Raw genomic sequence first — 23835 nt, forward strand, 5'->3', positions numbered from 1 at the left:
GCATTCAGATGGAATATGCCCTACACTGAGACTCTATCGAATTGTGTACTTGAATTCAAAAAACTATACTTAATTGCCACGTCAATTTGATCAGTTGCCATAATTGGACAACTCATTCACTTTTTTGCTAAGGTGTTTTTAATGCTGTAAGCAAAAATGATTAACTTGAACCATTTTTATAAAATATAGAACAAATATCAACATTTAAAAAAAGATAGAACTACTTTAAACACACTTACCAAAACTAAACACCAAAATAGGTATTAAAAAAATAACACTTCTACGTAGAATTGATTTTGTTATTGGATAAACTGTTAATTTGTTTCATCAAACACTCAGGAAAATTGGTGGACAATGAATAGTACGAGTAGTAATTAATTAATACAAGTATAAATAATAATTAATGAAGAAAAAAGGGAGAGTGGCATCAAAACGAGATGTGCCCTTGGATGGTCGAAAAAGTCGCATAAACCGCCCTAACCCATCGTGGTTTACACATTACGTATTACGCTAATAATTAACTAAAAATAATTGGAAGGTTTAAATTACGATAATTAGGTGATGAAGAAACAAAATAGAAAAAAAAGCTGTGAAGAAATATCTTGGAGCCGTCCTTGCGTGGCACCGCGAAATGGTTCCCAGCCATACAAATATTCTAGTCAATCCAATCTCTTATTGTACGAACTATTTTATTCTATTCTAATTTCGATCATCATGAGTAGCCGCCCAATTACAATTAATGAATTAATTAATCATGCCCTGCACCCGTAGTATATATATAATAAATTAAAGTGGGGGTGATGTGGTAGGGTTGGTGGCAATGAGGAAGGTACACCCTGGTGCATGTGTGAGTGAGACAGCGTGGGAGAGGTCAAATAGTGGTGTTGGTGGTGGTGGTGGTGATGATGCAGTGGTCCTCACCGTGTGGAAGAAGTCTCTCCTCCCAAATTGCCATGGATTCACCGTTTTCGACACTAACAGAGGGAATCTGGTGTTCAGGGTGGATAACTACATTGGAGGGAACAAGGATCACATACTTCTCATGGACGCTGCAGGCACACCTCTCCTCACTATCCGCCGCAAGGTACGTCCTTTTTTTCACCAAAACTGAATTAGTAAAGTCGTGTCACTCTGATACTTCCTCTTCGGCATGCTTACCCATATCTGTAATTTGTTTTTTTTATTGATTCCTGATGCAGAGGCTGAGCTTGGGAGACACCTGGCTGGTGTTTGAAGGAGAGGATGAGTCTCTGAAACCACTTTTTACAGCGAGGAAGAGTGTCAGCATCTTGAACAACAGCAACAATAAGTGTTTGGCACACCTCCTGAGCTCCTTTGGAACAGGAAATATGAAGAAGGAAGTTGCGTATGAGATAGAGGGGTGCTACGCCCGGCGTTGCTGCACGTTTTACAGCAAGAACAGGAGAAAAGTTGCAGAGATAAAGATGAAAGAAGGTGAGGCAGGAGGGATAGTTTTTGGCGCAGACATCTTCCGTCTCATTGTACAGCCTGAGATGGACACCGCTCTCGCCATGGCCTTTCTCATCCTCCTTGATCACATGTTTGGATCCCGTTGACTTCACAACTTCATAGCTTAAATTCATGCAACAAGTCGATCACTATCATCCTTCCTGCTTGGTTTTTCATTTTATACAAAAACCCAAGCTTTATCAGATTACCGTGTAAATGCACGCATATCATTTTATCCTCTAAAAATAATACAAGCTTTTAATGTAGAAGTTCCTTGAATTAGTTTATATTTCAATAGTCACATCCTATAAAAGATCCCATGAAAAAAGAGTCAGGAATCAAACGGCGTTTACAGTATTTACCCTGGACAAAGCTTCCATGGTGAAGAACTTTCCATAACCGTGACAATTAACTTATATTCTCATCATATACCTAGGCTTAATGTCGAACCTACTCTAATTTGCTTATTAATCAAACTGTAACACGACTGCTGCCCATCACTTTATGTCCAGGCTTTATCCCAAAAGTGACAACCAATTAAAAAATATACCACAAAAGGTACACTAGGGATTTTTCCTGAACAGCCCCCTCACCAAAACTTAAGCTGGCCGAGACTACATGACCACGCTGCACTGCTGACCATTATTCATCATCTACCTATTCATTCAATTCTAACACTTTATAATTTATTTTATTTATTTACTACATATTGAATCAAAATAACTGAAGGACAAACTGCAAACATGCCAAAAGTTTTTAAATTCATGGAGGTATAAAGGACTCATCATTGATTCTAACTGAAGTAAATATATATTAGCAGCAAAAGTCAGTCCACATCCACACAATAAGGAAAGTCAATATCTTGAAGTGTGATTCTCCCCATGTACAAATCATTTACATGATCGGTGCAGAGAGGGAGGCACTTACGGTTTAGGCTTTCATGAATTACACCCATCCCTTGCACCCATTTTTCTTTCTCTGATGAGTTCACATTCAATCTGTTGTGCAGCAAATAGACCCGATATAAGATTGTGGTTGTCTTGTCACAGAAATGGGCAATGCATTGTGATGGAGGCTCATCGAATGCCAACCTTACTACAGCCAAAGATAAAGCCCCATCGACTGGTTTTGGATCAGAAAGATTTCTATCTCCCATCATCTTAACCTCTCTTTCTGTTGGAAAATGCACTTCATAATTTCCATTCATATCATAGACCTTCAAATCTTTGCTAAAATGTTTTATCACTTCACGCTTGGTGGATTCATGCTTCTCTGCTAAAGTCAAGATACAAGAGAACCTTAAATGATAAGATACAACAGTTTTGACCATCTTGAAGTTGTGGCAGCAGCAGAAATAATCGAGCCACCTTCTTGCTATGCCAGCATACCACTTGATAATATCAGTATCCTCAAGCGCAACCAGAAATTCAATTGGCCTTGGTCGACCCATATGATTTGTAAACCCAACCAACTTCACAGCCTTTCTTATGAGTATCTCTGGTGCCTCAACTTTCATACAGAGGCTTGTCAAATCCTCAACTGTTCCTTTGGAATAACTTTGTTCTTCTTCTTCCTTTACTCTTCTTTCCTCTTCCTCAATCGCCTTCCTAGCTTTTGTAGGATTCAAATGTTTATCAACCTGCTCTTGAAACTTATCGTAAGCATCAACAAGTTCAGGTGGCAATTGATTTCTGATGTGTCTCAACTTAAGAAAATCACCAGCAGATAGACTTCGATGCCATTCTTGACACTCGTCTATATTCCCCAAGAACTCCTGCACTACTTCATCAGCCCAAGATCTAAAAATATCTCGGACCTCGCTTTCAATACTAAAATCAAATTTAAATCCATCACTCTGCTTGATCTTTTTATAAACATGACTAAATATCTTTAAACCCAAATTCCTTCGATTCCTAGCCCTGGCATTTCTCAATTCAAGAGCCGTAACTTCTTTCTGCCTGAGGTACTTCTTTCGTGCTCTAATTGCTTTCTCTGACATAGGAGGGCGTAAAACTGATGGCCTAACAGCTTGCAACTCCATCCCAAGAAATACAATCTTCTCCGACCCCGCGCTATGAATTGCAGTATTCACCTTATCAACACGTAAACCCAAACCAAGTTCCAAACTCTTGACAACTGCCGTCCTCAACTCCATAGCCAACATCTTCGACCCTGATGTGGCAACAAGTATCTCATCCAAGTACCTCACCGCATACACCTTCACAGGCTTGTAAAACACATCAGAATCCAAACCTGAACCAATCATCTTTGGATCCAATTCCCAATTCTCTCGATTCTCCCGCAGTCGCATCTCTTGAATCTCTTTATCAAAGCCATCAAAGTAAACATTCATCAAAATAGAACACAAGCCACATTCCTGAGGGAGCCCCCTTCCCAGCCAATCTCCACCAAATTCAATCACCAAAGCCTTGCATTGAAACAACCTCTTTATCAAATCAATGAAAACGACATCCTTCACTTTGCGTTCAATAACAGAACACAGCTTCTCCACATGGAAATGTTCAAACCCGTGAGGCTTGAACCTCACGGTGAACCACCAACTAGGGTTCTCGACGGAGTTTTTCAAGTACCTTATGGCAGTGTGTCGTCCCATTCCGACGCGGCCACCGTAGCAAAATGTGACGAAGCGTTCGTCGTACACGATTTCCAACACCATCCGAATGGCCTCAACCACAGCTTTGAGCTTCAAATTGGGCAAAACCAAAGGCAAAGAAGAAGCAGTTTTACTGGAGGGCGTTAGTGTGACGCAACATGCTTCCACGTTGAAACGGTTTTCGCGGAGCTCCCGGGACGTGGTCTCGATGCTAAAGCGGCCCTGGAGCGAGGCCGGGCGTAAGGGAGCGGCTGAGAGATTTTGGCATGCGGTGAAGAGGACGAGGGGTGAAGCGACGACATTTTTGACGAGGTTGGTGAAGCTTCCATGGGCGTACTGGTTGACAACGAGGGTCTTGAGTTGGGATTTGGTGAGAGGTTCCCACTCTAAGGATTGGAGTTGGAGCGGCAATGTTGAGAAAAGTTTGGATTTTGGAGAAAAGGGAGGAGAGTACGGAAACTTATGCGCGTTGATGCAGGTGATGATGATTCTTCTTATGCGCAACAGTGCCACCATGGAAGACACCGAGAGACAAAAACAGAGACCAGATTTTCTTTCTAAGAATTACAAATACAAAAGATAAGAGACATATAATACAATGCATATTTTTCACCTTTAGTTTATCTTTGAATAAGTGAATCTTATTGAAGTTGAGTATTATTCTCTTTTATCTGAAAAAAAAAAAGCAAAGCCCCAGTAATAATTAAAAAAACATAATTTTTGCTTTCTCTAGTCATTTTGGTGATTGCCCACAGCCATTTGACAGCAGACCCATTCAAGGTACATTTAGGGTTTTGAATTTTTCTTGTCCTGGTTAGAAATTTGAAGGGTTAAAGATGGTCTTGATCTTGACTTGAATTAGGATTGCAATTTGAGGGATTTCATCTTCCAGGAGCAGATTTAGGTTACACCTCAGATAACCTCAATTCCAATGTATATCAATTTTGGTGTTACTTGTATCTTGAGTCATAATATCCAACTTGTTCACTTCAGTGGATTTGAAGAAGAGTAATTGAGAGAGTTTGAGAGGATTTGAAAATAAATTTTTTTTGTTGATTATTTGAGTGAATTTGGAGGTAAATGAGATTGGATTTGGAAGTAAATTTTTTTAATCTGAATAGCGAATGTTCTGCCGACCAAGAAACTAAATATAGGAAAGTTATGACCATTGGCAGTAGTCCTTCATTTGATGGTTTGGACATGTATAGCACAGTTTATTGAACCTCTCCCAATATTCAAACAGTGTTTCTCCTTGCAGCTGCCTTGTTCCACTGATTTCCTTTCTTATTGATGCAGTTCTTGAAGCAGGGAAAATTTCTCTAGAAATCTTCTCTTCATTTCTGTCCATGTGGTGATTGGTGTTGGTTGCAGGTACAACCAATCTTTAGCGATATCACACAATGAAAATAGAAAGGCCTTCATTTTCACCAAGTCTTCAGGCACATCTGCCGGCCTCATGGTTGAACAAATCACATGGAATTCCAATCAATGCTTATGAGGGTCCTCTCCTGCTAGACCTTGATTCCTTGGCAACAACTGAATCAATCCAGACTTCAACGCATCACTGGCTGCTGCTTCACGGAGATTTGGTATCTGAATGCATAGAGGTTGCTATCCAATATCAGAGTTGGCTAATTCTTTCAAGGTTCTTTCCCTGCTAAGTGCCGTTTCTTCTATTTGTTAAGTTTCAGGTTGGCGTGTTAGAACTGGTACAGCAGAGGTAGTATGATCACCTAATTGTTCTTTTTGTAGCTTCTTGAATGTCTTCTTAATCTCAGAATTCAAGGAAACAGTGGCCCTGGTCTTGACCTGGTCATATACCAGCAACATCTACAAAGCAACAAACCAAAAATCTGCAGAGAATTTGGATAGCAACCAAGACAGTATAGCATTGAAACAGCAGCAGCAGTTCTAAAAAAATTACTGATCCATCTACTGATTTATACAAAAAAGAAAAAGAAAATCAATTAATTCACTTAAAGACATGTGTTCCCCAGCGCCAATTTGTTAAACCTATTTAGTCACATCAAAGTATGCTAAAAAAGTTTCCCCCTAATGTATTATAGGGTCCAACCTAAGTGTGAATTCAAGGAACACATTTTAGTTGAATTCATTGAGTGAGGTCTTTCTCAATTAACTAAAAATTGGAGATTCAAATATAGAAACAGAATTAAAAATAGTAAAACAAAGTAAACTGAATTACTATTAAACTGAACAGCACAGAAATGTAAAACAGACTGCAAATTGAATTAATGCAAATGTAACTGGAATGCTTGACTAAAACTAAACAGTAAAGCAAATTGAAAGTAAAACTGAACTCAAAACAGTAAATCTGGAACTTGAATTGAAAATGAAAGTAATCGGCGGAAATAGTAAACTAGATTCACTAACAAAACTTATTAAACCTAACCTAAGTTCTAAACTGAAAGTAAAATCTGTAAAACGCAATTGCAAGAAGTAATTCGCATGATAGCAGTAAACTAAAACTGGAATTGAAAACTGAACTAGAATTGAATTGATTAAAACTAGAACTGAACCAGAATTGAAACGTAACGGCAGTAAAACATAGTACAAGTAACAAATCTGAATTATGGTCAATCATTTTTCATTCTTGATGGCAAGGAATTCAAATCTGCAACCCTTGTCAGTGAAGAACATAAAATCTAATCGGTACGAAATTTAATCAGTGCAAAGTGTAAACGAACTAAAATCAATCGGAAAAAAGGCATTGGAATTGAGAATTGTTGTCAAAACTGAAAAATAAAGTGTTGATTCGTGTCCTATGTTTGATCTGAACTATGCTATTTATAGAAAGTAAAAGTAGAAGAGTAGTTTCACCAATAAATTGCCTGAGTAAACTATATGAACTAAATAATTTGACTATCTAAGGAAACTACAAATTTTCCCTTACAAGAAAAGAAAATAAAATCTAAAGCAATGCTGAAACAGTGCTGGCTCTATTCTGCTGCAACATTTTGGAAACAACTGCAATCAGCTCTGTCATTCAAAATTCACGTTCTTGTAATCTGAGTCAGGATTCCAACCCAACAAATTTCAACTCAATTCAAATTATGTGAAAAAAGTTATGAACAAAATGATCAACGGTCACTTCTCCAGAATGCATTTCTTTTCAGAATAAAAATACCATGTTAACACATTTAGAAAAAAATTATTTTATGGAAGAAAAATCAAATCTAATAAAAAACAAGAAAATAAGAACAAACGAAATCCCAAAAAGCTATAACTAATCTAGGAAAATATTAACAAATGGAGACTCATCATGAAGCACTTTGAGTCCTCTCTGAAACTATTGTAATGGTAATGTTGAAACTGATATTCATATTTCATTCAATGTCTCTCCTCTCGTGTTAAAAGCTAATGCCTTGGCGCATTCTACTCCTAACATGTGATACATCAGTGAACAAAATTATTATTTGCACTTTGGAGGCTTGTTAGATGCAAACAATTTTTTCAAAGAAAAGAAACGTGAGGGGAATTAATTGTTGACTAAGGAAAACACGATGTGCAAAGTTATGTGGGATTCACTATACATTCACGTTTGACGGCTTGTTTGATATTTTTTGCCAGTAGCATACACTTATGTTTTCCTTTGAAGTCTATCGTATAATATCCTCTTAAGGTTTGATGCAATATATCTCTCTTTCAATATTTGGGTTGTACTTTGTTAATCTTGATTCATAATTTTCCCTACATTTGAGAAAAAAATCACAACACCCCATCGATCATGCAATGCTTATGTAAAAAGAAAAAGTCGCGCAGAAAATAGTAGATTTCCTCGCACCAGTTTTTTCAATAAAATAGTACTGAGTTTCAGCCCAAGCAATCAAGGAATAAACGAGAAGTCGAGCATCAATCTAGGTTTCGCCGAAATTTATCGGGTGATGAAATTTCCACGTTATTAAGCATATGAAATGTATATAAAAAATCACACAAACTTACTGATAAAAATAGAATATATGAAATAACATATGCTTTGGTTGAGAAAAACATAAAGACTTCAGAGGGAAAGTATCATTCAAGCTTGAACCATCATGTAAAAAACATAATTGCAGTAAAATTGAATCAGACCAACTTCGCAAAGTAATTAAAAACTACAGAATAATTCATGGTAAAATAAACTAACGTCAATAGTTTACTGTACAATATAGTTGCTAGATGTATATCACCTTGGTCAGATGCAAAAGTGTTCTATGAAAAACATTTTCCCTGAACAAGTTATGCTACAAAGTAGAGATACATCGTCAAATTAGGAGCACAAAATGCAGTTGTGAATGAATGTGATGTGTATCTGGTCTAAGTTTACATCTGGATAAAGCAGGGTGGGTTGAGTCTGATTCAGAATTCAAGCTTCTTGCACAACCTCGGATCGATGTTCCTGGGTGGAGCCGCTGGCTTCTTAGGTGCACCTGGACAAGCATCGGCAATTCCAGTGATGCGAGACGGAGAAGGAGGTGTTTCACAATAGTATGACAGTTGAGCAAGAACCTCCTCAGCCTGCTTTGAAAAAATCACTTGCAAAAGATTCTCGTACACGGACTCAACCATGTCCTCATCTGAAAGAGTGTCACTATCAGCCTGAGAAACATCAAAGGAGGGCTGAAAATTAAGTCTGCGGGCGACGCTGTTCCTGTAGTCGTCAAGATACTTGTTGCTGCTGGGTGCCCGCGCCATGTTATCAGGACCAGGTGCAAAGGGATCAAAAACACCATCCTCAGGAGTTCGGGGGCTCTCAATACTACCATTGCCATTGTAATTTTCATCACCATTATCAACAAAGCCACCTCTGTCAGAATCGCAATGAATGCAGGCTCGTTTGAGTTGTTTCCTGAGCACTGAGAGAGTGAGAGGGGATTGGGATTGAAAATCTCCATTCTCGGTGAGAGCCTCGGGAGTTATAGGCACCGCACAATCGGTGGCAGCCTTCGGAATTGGAGTAATAGCATCTTGCATGGAATCTTTGCACAGATCCACAGAAGCCATGAGCTACAGTAAATTAGAAAACAGGTTTAGACACACCATTTTCCACCAATCAAGCACACAATCCATGTTCAGTCACAGAACATAAACCACAGAAACCCTAATTTACCTCACCAGCCACAACACAAGAAACAAATCTATCACAGGTTTTATATCAAATGGATCTTCTTCTGAGGGAGGAGTGACAGCAGAGTTTGAAAAAGCACTACATTTAGGGTTGGAAGAATGGTTCATGAGAAATGAAGTGGGGATTTGAGGAAAGAGAAAATGAGAGTACCTGAGATAGTTGGAAGTTGAAAGATACCTCTTCTCTCTTCTCCTGCCGATGCCCACGATGTCTTCTGAGTGCCAAATAGCGCCAATCTCTCACTCTCTGCTTTTATATCCCTTCAATCACACGTGTCCTGCTTCTATTCGTTATACGTTCACCAACTTTTTACTTCTTTTCCCTTCTTTCTGCATCTCCTTTTTACATCTACTTTATTTATATTTTTTTTACGTTTACAAATATGAACTTCGTTCTATACTATAATTTGTATAACTTATTTTATAAATTAATTTTCATTAGTGAAAGAAATCATTTTATTTTTCCTAGCTAGATGTTGTTTAAGTAAAATATGTTCCTAAAAATGGTTAAAATTAATAATGCTGTCACTTTCAGGGTTCAAATAATGAGTAAGTTCGAATTGTTGCTTTAATTTTCAATTAGTTTTAAGCAAGGAAAATTTTCAATTAATTGCCATATATCATTTGCGGTAATGAGCATAATGCTGCTTAATTCTTCGTCTGACTAGTTTACAAACAAAAACCGAAGTCTTTTGAAACATGCAACACAACTGAAGTTGGCTTCATCTGAAATAAGCAATTTGAAATAAGCAGATAATTATTAATGTTAATAATCTCATACTGTTTATGACTATAAAATGACACTTATTTATTTTTAGTTTAATAAATTAGACTTTGGTTATATTACTAAGATAATTATCTTAACAATTGTCAAAAGAAAGGATGCTTTTCAATAAGTATTAAAATAACTCATTAGGACCTCACTTGATAATAATCAAATTATCGATGACAAAAATAATTACATATGAAAATATTTTTCAAAATAAAATATTATTAATAAATACTGATGAGGAACACATATATTTAATTACCCACTTACTCATAAAATATGGATATCATGATATCCAATTAATTATTTAAAAAATTAAATTTACTTACATTAATATTTTAACATAATGTCATTTTTCTTTTAAAAAAATCAAATTTACTTATATTAATATTTTAGAGTACAATTTTGATTAAACTATATTTAAATTTTTTTTATCTAAATACATATTATAAAGACTTATTTTTAAATAATTTTATTTGAAAATTAAAAAAAATTTAAAAAGTTCTGTAAATATTCACAGATATAAAAACGACCTGCAAAATTTTTCAATCCCTGATGATGGGTGAATAGTGAGTCAGTAGCAGTACGGGCACCTGTACCCGCTCAATCGTTATCTCTAACTATAAAAAAACACCAAAAGCACAAAAGGGAAACTTCAAAAGATAAAAGGAAGTGAACAGGTGTGATCCATGTACAGAAACAAGTGCAAGAATCATAACTTTGAATTAGAACAAACAAAATTTGTTGGCGAACCAAGAAAAGAATACAACAAGAAACCCTCCAAAATATAAAATTTCTTTAACGGGACACCACTTTTCCTTTACTAAATAAATTTGTAGAGCTTCAGACACTCTATTTGGCTTTTCTTCTTTTACCACTTTTACCATTTTTACCAAACTTTTTACCCTTCGTCGACTTGCTTTTGATATAAGAAGTCCTGTTGGCCTTTTGCTGCCTTTCCTTTCGAATTTGATCCATATCTTTGATTTCTGAACGCACATGAGCATTGGGCATTGAATGCTGCTTCTTGCTGCCTCTAAAATTCCTACGACCTCTTTGGTAAGATCCTGTGTAACAAGAATTCATAGAGTTTCACGTTTAGTTTTTATATTAAACAAAAATATCCTACAAGAATACATTATCTTTGACATTACCAACCAACAGTTACAACACAACCATCTACAAGAAAGTTGAGAAACATGACACAGAAATGAGACAGATTCAAAAGTGAGATTAGGAGTTTTAAATGTTATATAGGAACAGTTGACAAGTTTGTAGCTTTGATTGAGATATAAAACAATAAGGTAAATTCAATTTATGGCTATGAATATGATTTTCAATGTAATCTCAATATAGTATAGCATGACCTACGTGCTTACTAAGCTTGATCCTTATTCTGATTGAACATCAAAACAAAGAATATAACAATGTTTTGGTTCGTATATATTTCGTCGAGTCAAGTAAACTTCAATAATACCAATTTCTCAAGAAGACAACAAATATATGGGTATTTTACATGCAAATGCCCAGAAAAATCTTAATCCTAGAAATGAGAGAACTCATGCTGCCTTCTACAGTATTTATTTCTTGTATGATAAATAGTAGTTACCAGCATAACAGAGTTCATCGTCAAACATAAAAATAAAAAAGAAGCAGACAACGTACAGTACCTGCGAAACTTGTTGATTCCTGAGGATCACCGTCGTTTGTCCCTCTAAGTGATATCTTACCATGTGAACGTTCTTTCCACTTCTTATACAAACCAGTCTTGGTGGCCTTCGTTTTTGCACCACTCTCTGTCTTTATCTACACTCGAATGGAAAGTTTATATTTATGTTCTAATTATTCAAGGTAGGTGAATAGAAGAATCTCACTTTGCATAGTACGTATCAATATAAACTATGGGGTTACAAATATTGTACCTTTCCGTTTGCAGCAACACGATCACCATTGTTTAACTTGATGTACTTTTTACTCCTCTGGCACCAGAAGGTTTACATGAGATAAATGAGACATTTTTCAATAAAATTTAAAAAATAACTGTCTTTCTTCCCTATAAATCAATCACAACTTCAGTATTACCTTATCCCAGTGATACATAGATCTTTGTTTGTGAATACCAGCACCATCATCTGCCACTAGATCAAGGACAGCGGAGTCCAATCTAAAAATATTGAGTATTATTAGGACCAAAACCAAACAAGCAAAAACTAAAAACATGAGAAAGGATGGGATTGTATAAATAAAACTGAATCATACATTCTGAAAGTCACAACACAATAATACACAAGCAAACAAACTAAACACAAAAGCACAAACATAATCAGCTAAAAGTTTTAGTTTGGCTTCTGAACTAATGATTTAGAAATGGTTTACGATAAAATCACCCCAATAACATAATAAAGAGAAATGCTACCTATTTGAAGCAAAGTCTTCATTGGCTTTTACTGAAAGGCCAGCCTCCATATGCTGAGAATCATAGCAAAATTAGTAGCAATGTTTTTTGTTTCAGAATCATAATCACCATGAATAGTGTATATCTGTATGATGAACTATGTGATTCAGATAGAAACTTACTTGATTTTTTGGTATTGAACTTATATAGTGATCTTCATCCTTGAAGCTTTGGGTCTTTCTCTTAGAACCACGTGCTGCTAAAACTCAAGTAAACAGAATCAGAAACTAATCATCATATTTTTCTGACTTAACTCTTCTAGTCTTCTTTCACTCAAATCCTAATAAGGCGTGTCCAAGTAAAAGTAAACCTTGAATTTTTCTACCAATTTTAACCGACAAATTCTTACACGGGAAAGGTATTTTTTGGATGCAACAGGGAAAGAAAATTGCATATCAAACGATAGCCAAGCAGACATTTTCCACAATATCCTATAAATTCATACAGATACACAGTATATTCTGAGGTGCCATGTGCCTTTCTACTGTGATATACTCAAAGAACGTAGAGATATAACCACCACAGAATATATAGTATATATCAGTACTAGTAGCCAACTACTTTGTTCCAGAGGCATAAGGCAGTACATAAAACAAGGGGAAAATACATCATGATGAAGATTATTCACTTTAAAAGTTGAAAATACAATGACCAAACTCAAGAATATTCAATGACAATATAAATGAAATAAAACCTTTTCTTCCTTTCTCCATGGAAGGATTGAGTTCTGATTCGATTTCCTCCTGCAAGGAGCACATATACATATCCCCAAGAAATGAATACGTGAAAAAGAAAATCCAAAATAAAATTAACTATTATTGATTCCAATCAGTCAGCAGAATACTGGAGGTTATTTAAAGAAAAAGGAGGTTGAATTGTCCAAATCCAAATTTCAGCAGTAGCCAAATACCTTTTCCATATTATCCTTAGATTGCTGTTGTTCGTGGACCAAATTTATAATATTCTCATGAATGGCTCTTTTCCTTTTCATCACATCGCCCCATTGCCCGGAAGGGCCCTGCAATTATTGAGCATCACGTTTAATGTATAGGAAAAGTACAAAGATAACAATGTAGACATGCACATCATAACTAATTTCAAGGGGGCTATTTTGGTCGAATGGACCATAAACTTTAATATGATATATAACAGAGCATAAATGAAACACTGACAAGGACATTCAATATATATAAGTGAAAACCCAATCATGAATACAAATACCCAAATCTAAAAAATAAATAAGAACGTGCTTGGAAATTGGCATAGAAAGTAAAACAATAAGAATGTAATAGGAGATTAGGAAATTTACTTCAAAAGATAAATGCTGAACTAATGGCTATGACATTAATTATATTGAAATGGGAAATGTTATGTCGTACAAGAGAAGCGTTGATTTTAATCCTTGGAAGAGGGGGAGCAACAACAATTTTACTCTACATACCAAATCAAACAATGAAATTATGGAATTGGACCAGAAAATGGAATTCTACACTGGACATAATGTGAATAATGTATTTAAAGAATAAATTCACCTGTTGATGCTTTGATTTAGCTGCTTCTCCTTCGGCTTCCAAAATGGTTTGTTTTGGCCTGAAATTGAATTATTAAAGCAACGTAACTGTAGAATCTACAGAAAGAATAAGTGCTGTTAACTCACCTAAACTTCTTCAAATGCTCAGAAAATGCAAGTGCTGTTAACTCTCCCGTTTCCAACACCTTCATGAACATTGGATGCAGCCCTTCACGAGGCAAATCCTTTACTCTTCTGATGGACTCCTTGGCAGGTAAGGGTTTTGTTTTTGAATATAAACGAAATGCATTTTTACAGGTCCTCTGCAACAATTCCAGTTCTGCAGAACTATCCATAACTTCCCTGACTCTGTCTGAAAAAAGGTCAATGACTTTTTGTGGGAAACGACCATAAATGGTTTCTCTATTTGCCATTGCCTGATCACATCTAGACATTACACCATCCATATCCTGCAAGAGCTCTTCTTCAGTGGGAGCAGGTTTGATGGGTTTTGAAAGAAACAAATGAAGATCCAAGAGGTAGGCCATATCCTCAGGAGTCACAAAAGAATATGCAGTACCAGTCCGACCAGCCCTTGCAGCCCTTCCAACTCGATGGACAAATATTTTAGGCTTGGGGGGGAAGTCCCAATTGATAACATTATCAAGCAATGGAATGTCGATGCCACGAGCCGCAACGTCGGTGACAATCAACAACATGGTCTTCCTAGACCTAAACCTGGATACATGGATTTTTCGAGCATCCTGATCCATGTCGCCATAACACACAGACGGCTCAATACCCTCTTGGCGAAACAAGACATTGAGAAACTCTACATGATGTTTGGTGGACACAAAAATCAATGTCTGCTCATCAGAACCAATATGTTCCCTGATCAAGTAAAGCAGGGCGGGGTACTTCTCCTCCTGCCTCAAGGTGAAGAAGGCGAGCTTCAAGTCCGGGCTGATCTTAGTCTCCAGGTCGAGGCGAACAAGCTGAGGGTCTCTCAGACCAGCCTTTGCAAATTCAGCAAGAGCACTGGGTAATGTGGCACTAAAAAGCAAGGTCTGGCGATTCTCCCCGAGCTGAGCAAGAATCTTATGCAACTGCTCGGCAAAACCCATGCCAAACAAACAATCGGCCTCATCGAAAACAACGTACTCGACGCTGCGCAAGGACATGTCATCAACTTCCGACAAATGATGCATGAGCCTGCCAGGAGTGGCAATTATAATGTCAGGACTCTGAGCCAATTCCTCAAACTGACTCTCCATGCTATCGCCGCCAACCAACAAACTGATACGAAGGTCTGCAAACGAAACCAAAACCAAAGTCAAAATCAAAATCGATCCCAAAAGTTGCATCAAACAAAAAGAGAAGCGAACCTGTGAAGTGGGCAAGCTCTTTGGTGAACTTGAGAGTCTGAAGGGCGAGGTCCCTAGTGGGAGACAGAATCAGGGCTCTGACTCCAGACTGAGGGATGTGCTGGTTGAGGCGCTGAATCATGGGGACGAGAAACGCAGCCGTTTTGCCGGAGCCGGTGCGAGCCATGGCAACGACGTCCGAGCCAGAGAGGATGAGGGGCATGGTCTTGCGCTGAATGGGAGTGGGAACTTTGTACCCTTTGCGCTTGATTCCCTTGAACGCATTCGGACTCAGACCCAGTGACTCGAAGCCCCCAGATTTTGTGTTCTTCTTCTTCTTCATCATCGCCGCCCTTCCTTCGCCTCCCATCTTTCGCCGTCCGAACACCACACTCTTTCCGCCCTCTCCTCTTCCTTCCAAGAATTAGGGTTTTATTCACTACTATATAATTTGTTCATAAATTGTTCCATGATACGAATGTAAAATATTTTTTACCGTAGTGTAGAATTATTTCTAACTTACATATGATATTTCATTTTTATAACATTATAAATTTTAAAAAAATTATTGTCTTTTGAAATAAGAAGTCAAAACCATTGTATTTTCCTTGTTTTTTAACTCACAACCATTATTGTTCAAAAATAGAAATAAAATATTATATATGTATACACAAATTACAAAAAAATGAAAATCTCAAAATTTATTTGCTTTGTGTTTTTATTGGTCCAGTTAAGATATTTCGATCTTTCACTTCCTTAAGTAGTGTTTGTTTGTGATTATCTTTAGTATGTTTTGATTATCCAAAATTATTAAGTCATAAAGAGTTTGAATATCAAACGTAATAATCAATTATCATTAACATTTTATTTAAAAAAATAATAATGAGTTTTTATTTAGACTAAATATGGTCCAATTACAGTTTAATCATAATTACTAAGCTTATTTATATTAATATTTTCATATGACTTTAATTATGTTAGTTGTATTTTTGATAGATAATTTTATTAATCGATAGACTTTCAGATAGATCTTATCAAGACATTATAAACTTTGTTAATTATGACCTCAACAAGTGTTTTATTGAATCATATTTGGTTTCAGAAATTGATATCAACCCAACCAACCAGTCTCTATACTTTGGTCGGGTTCATACTATACAGTTTGCATAGTCATTTATTTAAGAATTGAAAACTTTGATTTTGTGTACCACAAACATTATTTGATTAATTAATTCTCATATCTCATTACTCATGAATACCTTTTTTTTTGTCATTTTGTTGGATATGATATTTCTCTTACCAAATGTAAAAGTAATTATTAAAGAGTAAACATATATGGTTCCTGTACTCACTATTTCTTTTAAAAAGGCTTTGATCATTTTCCTCATTGCCAACACAATATGGGTAGATTGAGGTGAGTTTAGTTTACACGTTCATTTGCTAGTGAATTATATTATTTGTAATATTTTCACTTTATAGAATTGTTTTCTCTGACAGAAAATTGCTAAAGACAGAAGGACAAAGGAGAAGTCTACGGTTATTTACATTGGTGACCAAGGCTAGTGATCGTTTAGATAATAAGCAAGGACCTGCATTTCGAACAAGGGGCAAGAAGAACACAAAATTGAGGACATCCCAACAACTCAAACCATCAAACAATCAAGTATTATTTTCAATTTTATGTTACCTTTTTCACACCCTGTTTAATCCTATCTTGGTTTACATTCATGAGTCATTATGCAGGATGTGAAACATTCTAGCCATAATGATATTCAAAAGAAAAGTTGTAATGGTGAGTAAAATTGTATTTTCATTTTTGTGATTGTTCATAATGCATTCAGTTTACACATGATTGATAATGAACTAGATAAGCCATCAAAGTTTTCATCTTCAAGCTTTTTGCCAGAGAAACGAATACTTCAACTTCTACTTGACACTTTACAAAGGTGTAGAATACTTTTATCATTGTTGTGTATGATTTTAAAACTATGATTACCTTTTGTGATTTAAATATAATGTTTTATATCATACAGGAAAGACACCTATGAAATATTTATAGAACCAGTTGATCCAAATGAGGTGTGTGGCCATAATTAGCTGCAATATTTTTATGGATATTATTATAGGTTTTTCTTTCTAATTCACTCTTTTATGGAACTAGGTTGAAGATTATTATGCAATCATTAAAGAGCCTATGGATTTTGGCACTATTAGGGCTAAACTACATGAGAAGATGTACAAAACTCTCGAACAATTTGAGGTTAACAACCTTTTATTGTGTATATGCGACTATGTTTTCCCTTATATAAATTATTATACTTGTTTGATTCATCATTTAATACATGATATTTGACCCATTATGCAGCATGATGTTTTTCAAATATTTAACAATGCAATGCGTTTTAATTCTCCTGGTACCATATATTTTAGGCAGGTATGAAATATAAAGTCATTTAACTTTTTTTTGTTCTAATTTGTTGTAAAAACTCTAACTTACCTTAATGAAATGATTAATTAACCTTTCATTTTGCAGGCTCGTGTTATAAATGAGCTAGCTAAGAAAGTTTTTGATGTATTAAAGAAAAATCCAGAGAAATTTGAAATGGAATATTCTGAAACGAGACAAAAAATAAGATCAATTAATCAAGAAGATTTTAGAAATTCAAGAGACCTTAAATCCAATGAAATAACCTCAAAAACTACATGGTGTTCATCTCATACATCAAATAAAAGAAGTTTTAAGACAAATTGTCTTGATGCTAAAGATGTTAAGATTACTATAGGTAAGAGTAAAGGTTCTAGTTTTGAAAACAAATATTAAGTTTTATTTTATTTTAACACTTGGAACTAAATTTTCTTCAACAAAATTTTATCCATTATAGGTACTAAAGAGTGTAACAAAAGCAAGTTTTTTGAGATTGATAGACATGGTATGTATAAACCCTTCTACATGAGCAAGGAGAAGTCTATACTTCCAACAATAAATGGTGAACTAAAACTTCTTCAGCATGTGAGTATTATTTTTCTCATTGCCTAATATACAAATATATTTTAACAAAATGCATGATAAACATATCGTTATTTTTCTCATGTTTTACATAGGTTGGTCAACAAGATATTAGCTATAAAGATAGCTTGATGATGTTTGCCAAAGATTTAGGACCCATTGCCCAAAATATAGCCAAAAGGAAATTTCTTGCATGTGAAATTCTCAAAAAAGCATCTGGTTCTGCTCCATGCAAAATAGAAAATGATACTTTCAACATATTCACTACCTCTTCCACGATATGTTATCATTTGGATAATGTTCCTAGTTATCCTAACACAACAAGTCTCACAGATAATGTTGACAAAGAGAAAGGTTGCAATCCTTTAAAAGGCAACACTTGGGAATGTTACAAGTGGTGTGATAAAGAGTTCTTAAGTAAGAGATTTTATTTTGAGCCATGTTACTCATGAGCTTGCTTACACTAAAGGTGTTACTAGTTTATAATGTAAGGAACTAAAGAAATTGAAAGGATGTTGGATAAATCAAAATACGCTAATCAAGTAAACTTATTAGAATCATCAATCTAGCAATGTGCTAGAATTAAGGTTGAAAAACAATTAAGTTCCAATTAAGTAATAAAGTAAAAAGTTAATATATTTTCTTTTAAGAAACTTATGTAAAACTTGATAATTCTCACAACACAACTTGATTAGACAACAAAGTTCACAAAAAAAACAAAGAATTTCTTTTTTGTATTTTTATCAAACAGTTTGTGTGCAAAAGAAATTTAACATGGAGTATTAACAATTGTAAAGATTATATTTCATTCCCGTTCAACCAAACATCTCAATTCTAATTTCAGTTTAAAATCAACTCAATATACTCAAATCATATCCCTCTTGAGCCTATAATAACTTATTAAAGTTCGATTTTTTGTATTATCAACAAGTGAATCATGCATTAAGTTCAAAAATCTTAAAATTACTAATGAAGAAAGTTTTATGCCTAGATACAAGTTTCATTAGGTACTTAATTTTAGTTTCGAGTTCAAAATACATTTTTCAACACCTTAAGAACGACTATTAAGACGACATGAGTGTTCAAGCATAAAACTTCAAATACTAACATTGAAATGGAAACACATGTGTATTAACATTGCAAAATACATAAGAAAATAGTTTATTACATATAATATTAACAAATAGGTTTAACATTCATAACATATATCAATTGGTTTTGATAGTCTTGGTAAGAATAAGGGTGATGAATTTCTTCTATTGATTATAATCTAAATCTAAAACTAATGAAAAATTAATCTTTTATTTTATTTACTCGAAATTTCCATCTTCTTCTATGATAATAAAAAGGAAGAGGCTAAAAAACATAAAGACAATAAAAGAAAAACAAACAATTCCCCACGGATATCACACACATAAATATATACAGGATAGAACTTTTATTATCTTTCTACTTATAAAACTATATTTCAATCGCACATATATATGTCTTTTTTAAATTTAATGAGTTTTGTAGAAATTAAGTGTAGTTGAACATATAGTAAATGAAAAAATATTAATATCCACGCGCACATTTTATTGTTAGAGAATTTTTCAATGACAAAGTTATAAATATTAGAATAATTTTAATTTTATTAACTATAACTTCCAAACATTCACCACAAAATCTTCTACTTTAGACAAAGCTAAACTATATCGAACGTATATAAGTATTGTTCAAGTATATTAGGAAAGTATATATATTGCTTACACTATCTTGAATAATGTTGACATGATTTAGAAAGTAATTTGCAATGATATATTATTAATTAATTATGGTGGTGAAAATATCATAGATGTATGATGTATAGAAGGCGAGGGGAATGTGTGAGAGAGAAAAGTTAAGGGTGGACGTGAATTGCTCCGAATCCTACGTTTAAGGTGACGGAGAGGAAGCAGACACTTGTGTGTTTAAGGATGGTGAGATTTAAAGTGGGAAAGAAATGGTATTACGAGTTGAAAGGTGGGAGAGAAAGTGTTGGTTGTGTTTGTGATTGTGATTGTGATTGTGATCGTCATCGTGATCTCGTGATCATCGTGGTGTTGCGGCATTGGCTGGCTGTGGTGGCGCGCGGCGGTGGCAAGGCAATGGCATACAGAAGAAGACACGGAATATCCAGAGCTTCCACCTTCAAGGAAGAGATTCGACATCATGCAGATGATGAAAATGGTTCACCTACATCTTCCTCACCCCTCGCTGTTCAGGCCATCAAAGCCTCTGCTGCTCGTCGTGATCCCTCTCTTCACCTTGCTTTCCCCAAATATGAACATGACCATCACAGATCCAAGGTTAATTAACTCTTACCACGTACACCATTTCCATGCATAATATTTTGATGATGCACTTCATAATAATCAATAGTTTCGCCTCCATGCACGCATGCAGAGCTGTGATAACAATTACGTGGTGGCTGATGTTTCGAAATCCGGCGTGTGGGGCGTCCTCGCTCAGAAGGCCAAAGAAATTCTGGAGGAGGATAAGCCATCCTCAAACCCACACCACGACGCCATCTCCTCCGAAAAACTCAAAACACACTCTTTCAATACATTTTCTTCTCCTCTCGTACGTAATCTACTGCATTGATTCTAGTTACATGATCACACTTTTCAAATCTTTTTCTCATTGTTACGATGCTTAATCTCAGGAGGGCATAGAGAGCAAAGCATCGGGTCGAGGATCTCCAACGAAGCCAAAGGGAATTTCTCTGTCCAACTCAAAGTCACAACTAGCTCCTTCGACGTGGAATCCATGGCAACAACCAGCCCAGACAGGAGACCCTCAAGCCATCCACGCAACACAACTCAAGGCATCTCGCGACGTAAGGTGGCACTAGCAACTATGTAGTTAATTGTCTGTCATACTGCTTCGTGCAGTAAAAAAAAAAACATATGATCAATGTTATTTTTTTGGTTGATTTTGCTTTGATATATAATTCATGTTCAATGGCTTTGGTTTCTTTAATGACATGAGACGCAAGATTTGGTCTTTGTTTTTTGATGGGTCGCAGGTTGCAATGGCAACAGCTGCAAAAGCAAAATTGCTTCTGCGGGAGCTAAAAACAGTGAAAGCAGATTTGGCTTTTTCTAAAGCACGCTGTGCTCAACTGGAAGAAGAAAACAAAATGCTCCGCGACCGCGAGGGTAGCGAGAAAGGACAAACCGTTATCCGTGCAGACGATGATTTGGTGAGTCAGTATTCAAAGTTCATTACAAGTTTTTCCAGAAGTTTGTATAGTACTATGTATTTATTTAAGAATGTTGTGTTGGAGAAGATCCGGCTTCAACTAGAGACACTTCTTGCGGAGAAGGGTCGGTTAGCGAGTGAGAATGAGGTGTATGCTCGGGAGAATCGTTTTCTACGGGAGATTGTGGAGTACCATCAGTTGAGTATGCAGGACGTGGTGTATCTTGATGAAGGCATGGAAGAAGTTGCAGAACTTTATCCCATAGATACCACTTGCATTTCTTCACCAGGAGTTCCTAGGGTAGAGTTCCCCATGTCACCACGCTCACCCTTAAATCCAGGCTCCCAGAAAAAATCAATATTTTCTGTGTCACCTCAACAGCAGCGTCAACGACAAGAAGAAGACGAAGCAGAAGATAACAAGAACATTGCATCAGAATTAAATGAACATGCAGTTACAAATTGATGATCCTTATATATATTTTTGACATGTGTAGTTTGGTTTAGCCTTAGATGGGTTCCTTACTTGTGGAAAACACATAATTGTTCACTTGTTACAATCTGGGAAGATTAAACTAGCTAGGAATGACGGGGTTTAGTGTGTGTTCCCCCTAACCAAAAACACATTCTGTTAATTCATTATGTATCTATCAATCTCTCTCTCTATATATATACATTTGTTTGCAAATTTCTTAGAAGAAATCTGGTTACTGTTAGGAAGACACAAAAGTATCTTTTCCTAATCTAACTGTCTTGGGTATAGGATTTGAGGATTTCTCCAGAACACTTCTTCACATTTTCTTTCAAGTTAGCATAGGTGATCATGAACACTCTTAGTTAAAATCCTTTTTTGTCCGAGCTTCAAACATTTCAGATATACTTGTTAAATTGGATAATGCTTGATATGGATCATTCGGATCGATCCTATCAATGATTTTGATTATATAAATCATCTAAGTCTTATGGTATACTAATTATTGTTGCAAGTAAACTCGATTATATAAGGTTAAAATTTGATGTGAATTTAAGTTTTAAACATGAAAAATTTACGCATTTTATAACATACTCATAAACTATAGTCTTAATTAGATGTAAATAAACTCCTTTAATCTACAGTACAAAACTCTTGTTTGTTTGTATGCTATCTTATTTGAAGCTAAACAAGTTGAAGGAAGAAACAAGTTTAATGGAGGAGCATGTGAACGTGACTATGACGTCACTAATCATGAAAAGGAGCTTCTACTTGAATTTGTGCTTACTCTCTTGGACTATGCAATCATACAGCTAAAATAATCTTAAATTATTTTACTTATCAGTATATTAAATTACTTGGAAAACAACATGAATTATTAAGTGGCATGCACTTTTTTTCTATCTTTAATTTATGCAATTTGGTATGAAAAGCATGAAAGACGAGAGAACATAACTTTGTTATCATCCAACTACTAGTTAACTGCTTTATTCAAATCCTTCGTTCACCATCATAAACTTTGAGTTGCCGACAAAAAAAGATGACTTGTTGTCACAGATTCTTTTTCTCTATTATCAGTTTCACACCAATTACCAGCAAGTGTCAATTTACATAACATTTTTCATTAGAAAGCGCCATCACTGCTATATGTTACTCAGCTCAGGTGAAAACGCTATCTTTGTCCACACTTCAATCAACATATATACACTTAATCTTATGTTATTCTTCTGAAACAATTGAAAGTACAATAAATTTCTTTTCTTTTTCTTTTTCTCATAATCCATGTATATATATTTCTCGTATTTCCTTGATCCATTTATTATCATAAAAATGGTTGTATTCATTTTTTTTTCTACAATTAAAATACATAATTTTAGAAGTGAAATTTAACCTCATTCAATAAAATTTAATTTATAAGATGATATTTTTAACGTAAAGTAGAATCTTCAATCATTATAGTTAAATAAAATAATAGATAAATATTTTTCAAATAGGGCAAAATATAAAACTCGGCAAACATTAAAAAAATATATAAAAACTAAAACATATGACTTTATATAGATCAAACATATAGTTCTTTTAATTTTCTAGTAATTCATAATTAAGTGAAATAAACATTAATAAGTCATCATTCACTTTGAATTTACACTCTTGAGCCGTTACTTTATAAACAAATATGTCAACCACAGCAAAGTAGATAATCTTCTTATATCTTCTTAGAAATTCAAATCCAAAAAATAAAAATAGTTACTTCATTACTTTTTTATGACTTTTTTTAACCTGATAAAACATACCTAGGTAATATTCAAGGACTATTTTTTTTAAAGAT

The 23835-nt window shown here is 35.1% G+C and overlaps 5 protein-coding genes and 1 pseudogene across 7 annotated transcripts; 3 read left to right on the plus strand and 3 right to left on the minus strand.

Annotated features, from left to right (window-relative positions):
* Positions 1–623: 623 nt before the first annotated feature.
* Positions 624–1739, plus strand: LOC124824640 (protein LURP-one-related 8-like). Its single transcript, XM_047297098.2, has 2 exons — positions 624–1084; positions 1200–1739. The coding sequence occupies exons 1-2, from the start codon at positions 821–823 to the stop codon at positions 1575–1577; spliced, it is 642 nt and encodes a 213-aa protein (XP_047153054.1). The 5' UTR covers positions 624–820; the 3' UTR covers positions 1578–1739.
* A 471-nt stretch (positions 1740–2210) lies between these two features.
* Positions 2211–6180, minus strand: LOC124824610 (nuclear intron maturase 3, mitochondrial pseudogene; annotated as a pseudogene).
* A 2006-nt stretch (positions 6181–8186) lies between these two features.
* On the minus strand, positions 8187–9452 carry LOC124824639 (unknown protein 1-like). Of its 2 annotated transcripts, none has more exons than XM_047297096.2 (2): positions 9360–9452; positions 8187–9088 (listed from the first exon to the last, which is right to left on the minus strand). In XM_047297096.2, exon 2 carries the CDS (start codon positions 9083–9085, stop codon positions 8441–8443), a length of 645 nt encoding a protein of 214 aa, XP_047153052.1. In that variant the 5' UTR covers positions 9086–9088; positions 9360–9452; the 3' UTR covers positions 8187–8440. The 2 variants fall into 2 exon arrangements, with proteins under 2 accessions (XP_047153052.1, XP_087950958.1); XM_088094832.1 differs by lacking the exon at positions 9360–9452 and adding an exon at positions 9192–9339.
* A 1217-nt stretch (positions 9453–10669) lies between these two features.
* Positions 10670–15735, minus strand: LOC124824638 (putative DEAD-box ATP-dependent RNA helicase 29). 2 transcript variants are annotated; one of them, XM_047297095.2, is made up of 11 exons: positions 15328–15735; positions 14090–15251; positions 13965–14022; positions 13343–13450; positions 13127–13175; positions 12555–12628; positions 12394–12446; positions 12060–12141; positions 11900–11956; positions 11648–11783; positions 10670–11044 (listed from the first exon to the last, which is right to left on the minus strand). In XM_047297095.2, exons 1-11 carry the CDS (start codon positions 15674–15676, stop codon positions 10830–10832), a joined length of 2343 nt encoding a protein of 780 aa, XP_047153051.1. In that variant the 5' UTR covers positions 15677–15735; the 3' UTR covers positions 10670–10829. The 2 variants fall into 2 exon arrangements, with proteins under 2 accessions (XP_047153051.1, XP_047153050.1); XM_047297094.2 differs by having other exon boundaries at positions 12555–12631.
* Positions 15736–16706: 971 nt separating this feature from the next.
* On the plus strand, positions 16707–18765 carry LOC124824609 (uncharacterized). Its single transcript, XM_088095233.1, has 10 exons — positions 16707–16720; positions 16804–16969; positions 17050–17098; positions 17174–17252; positions 17340–17385; positions 17468–17566; positions 17672–17740; positions 17840–18085; positions 18170–18316; positions 18409–18765. The coding sequence occupies exons 1-10, from the start codon at positions 16707–16709 to the stop codon at positions 18763–18765; spliced, it is 1272 nt and encodes a 423-aa protein (XP_087951359.1).
* A 1645-nt stretch (positions 18766–20410) lies between these two features.
* Positions 20411–22001, plus strand: LOC124824608 (uncharacterized). The gene is made up of 5 exons (XM_088095234.1): positions 20411–20640; positions 20738–20914; positions 20997–21170; positions 21360–21536; positions 21624–22001. The coding sequence occupies exons 1-5, from the start codon at positions 20440–20442 to the stop codon at positions 21999–22001; spliced, it is 1107 nt and encodes a 368-aa protein (XP_087951360.1). The 5' UTR covers positions 20411–20439.
* The last annotated feature ends 1834 nt before the right edge of the window (positions 22002–23835 follow it).

This window comes from Vigna umbellata, chromosome 7, assembly GCF_029865625.1.
Source record: "Vigna umbellata cultivar VRB3 chromosome 7, Vumbellata_1.0, whole genome shotgun sequence".
Lineage (NCBI taxonomy): Eukaryota > Viridiplantae > Streptophyta > Magnoliopsida > Fabales > Fabaceae > Vigna > Vigna umbellata.

Bases quoted from the DNA above. Each gene is read 5' to 3' on its own strand.
- LOC124824640 (XM_047297098.2), top strand. From the start codon at position 821: ATGAGGAAGGTACACCCTGGTGCATGTGTGAGTGAGACAGCGTGGGAG. The intron at 1,085-1,199 runs GTACGTCCTTTT...TTCCTGATGCAG, and splicing joins TCCTCACTATCCGCCGCAAG to AGGCTGAGCTTGGGAGACAC.
- LOC124824639 (XM_047297096.2), bottom strand. From the start codon at position 9,085: ATGGCTTCTGTGGATCTGTGCAAAGATTCCATGCAAGATGCTATTACT.
- LOC124824638 (XM_047297094.2), bottom strand. From the start codon at position 15,676: ATGGGAGGCGAAGGAAGGGCGGCGATGATGAAGAAGAAGAAGAACACA. The intron at 15,252-15,327 runs GTTCGCTTCTCT...TTTCGTTTGCAG, and splicing joins AGAGCTTGCCCACTTCACAG to ACCTTCGTATCAGTTTGTTG. The intron at 13,176-13,342 runs GTATTTGGCTAC...TGCTCCTTGCAG, and splicing joins CTAAGGATAATATGGAAAAG to GAGGAAATCGAATCAGAACT.
- LOC124824609 (XM_088095233.1), top strand. The intron at 17,253-17,339 runs GTGTAGAATACT...TATATCATACAG, and splicing joins CTACTTGACACTTTACAAAG to GAAAGACACCTATGAAATAT. The intron at 17,741-17,839 runs GTATGAAATATA...TTCATTTTGCAG, and splicing joins GTACCATATATTTTAGGCAG to GCTCGTGTTATAAATGAGCT.
- LOC124824608 (XM_088095234.1), top strand. From the start codon at position 20,440: ATGGCATACAGAAGAAGACACGGAATATCCAGAGCTTCCACCTTCAAG. The intron at 20,915-20,996 runs GTACGTAATCTA...GCTTAATCTCAG, and splicing joins ATACATTTTCTTCTCCTCTC to GAGGGCATAGAGAGCAAAGC. The intron at 21,171-21,359 runs GTAAGGTGGCAC...GATGGGTCGCAG, and splicing joins AACTCAAGGCATCTCGCGAC to GTTGCAATGGCAACAGCTGC.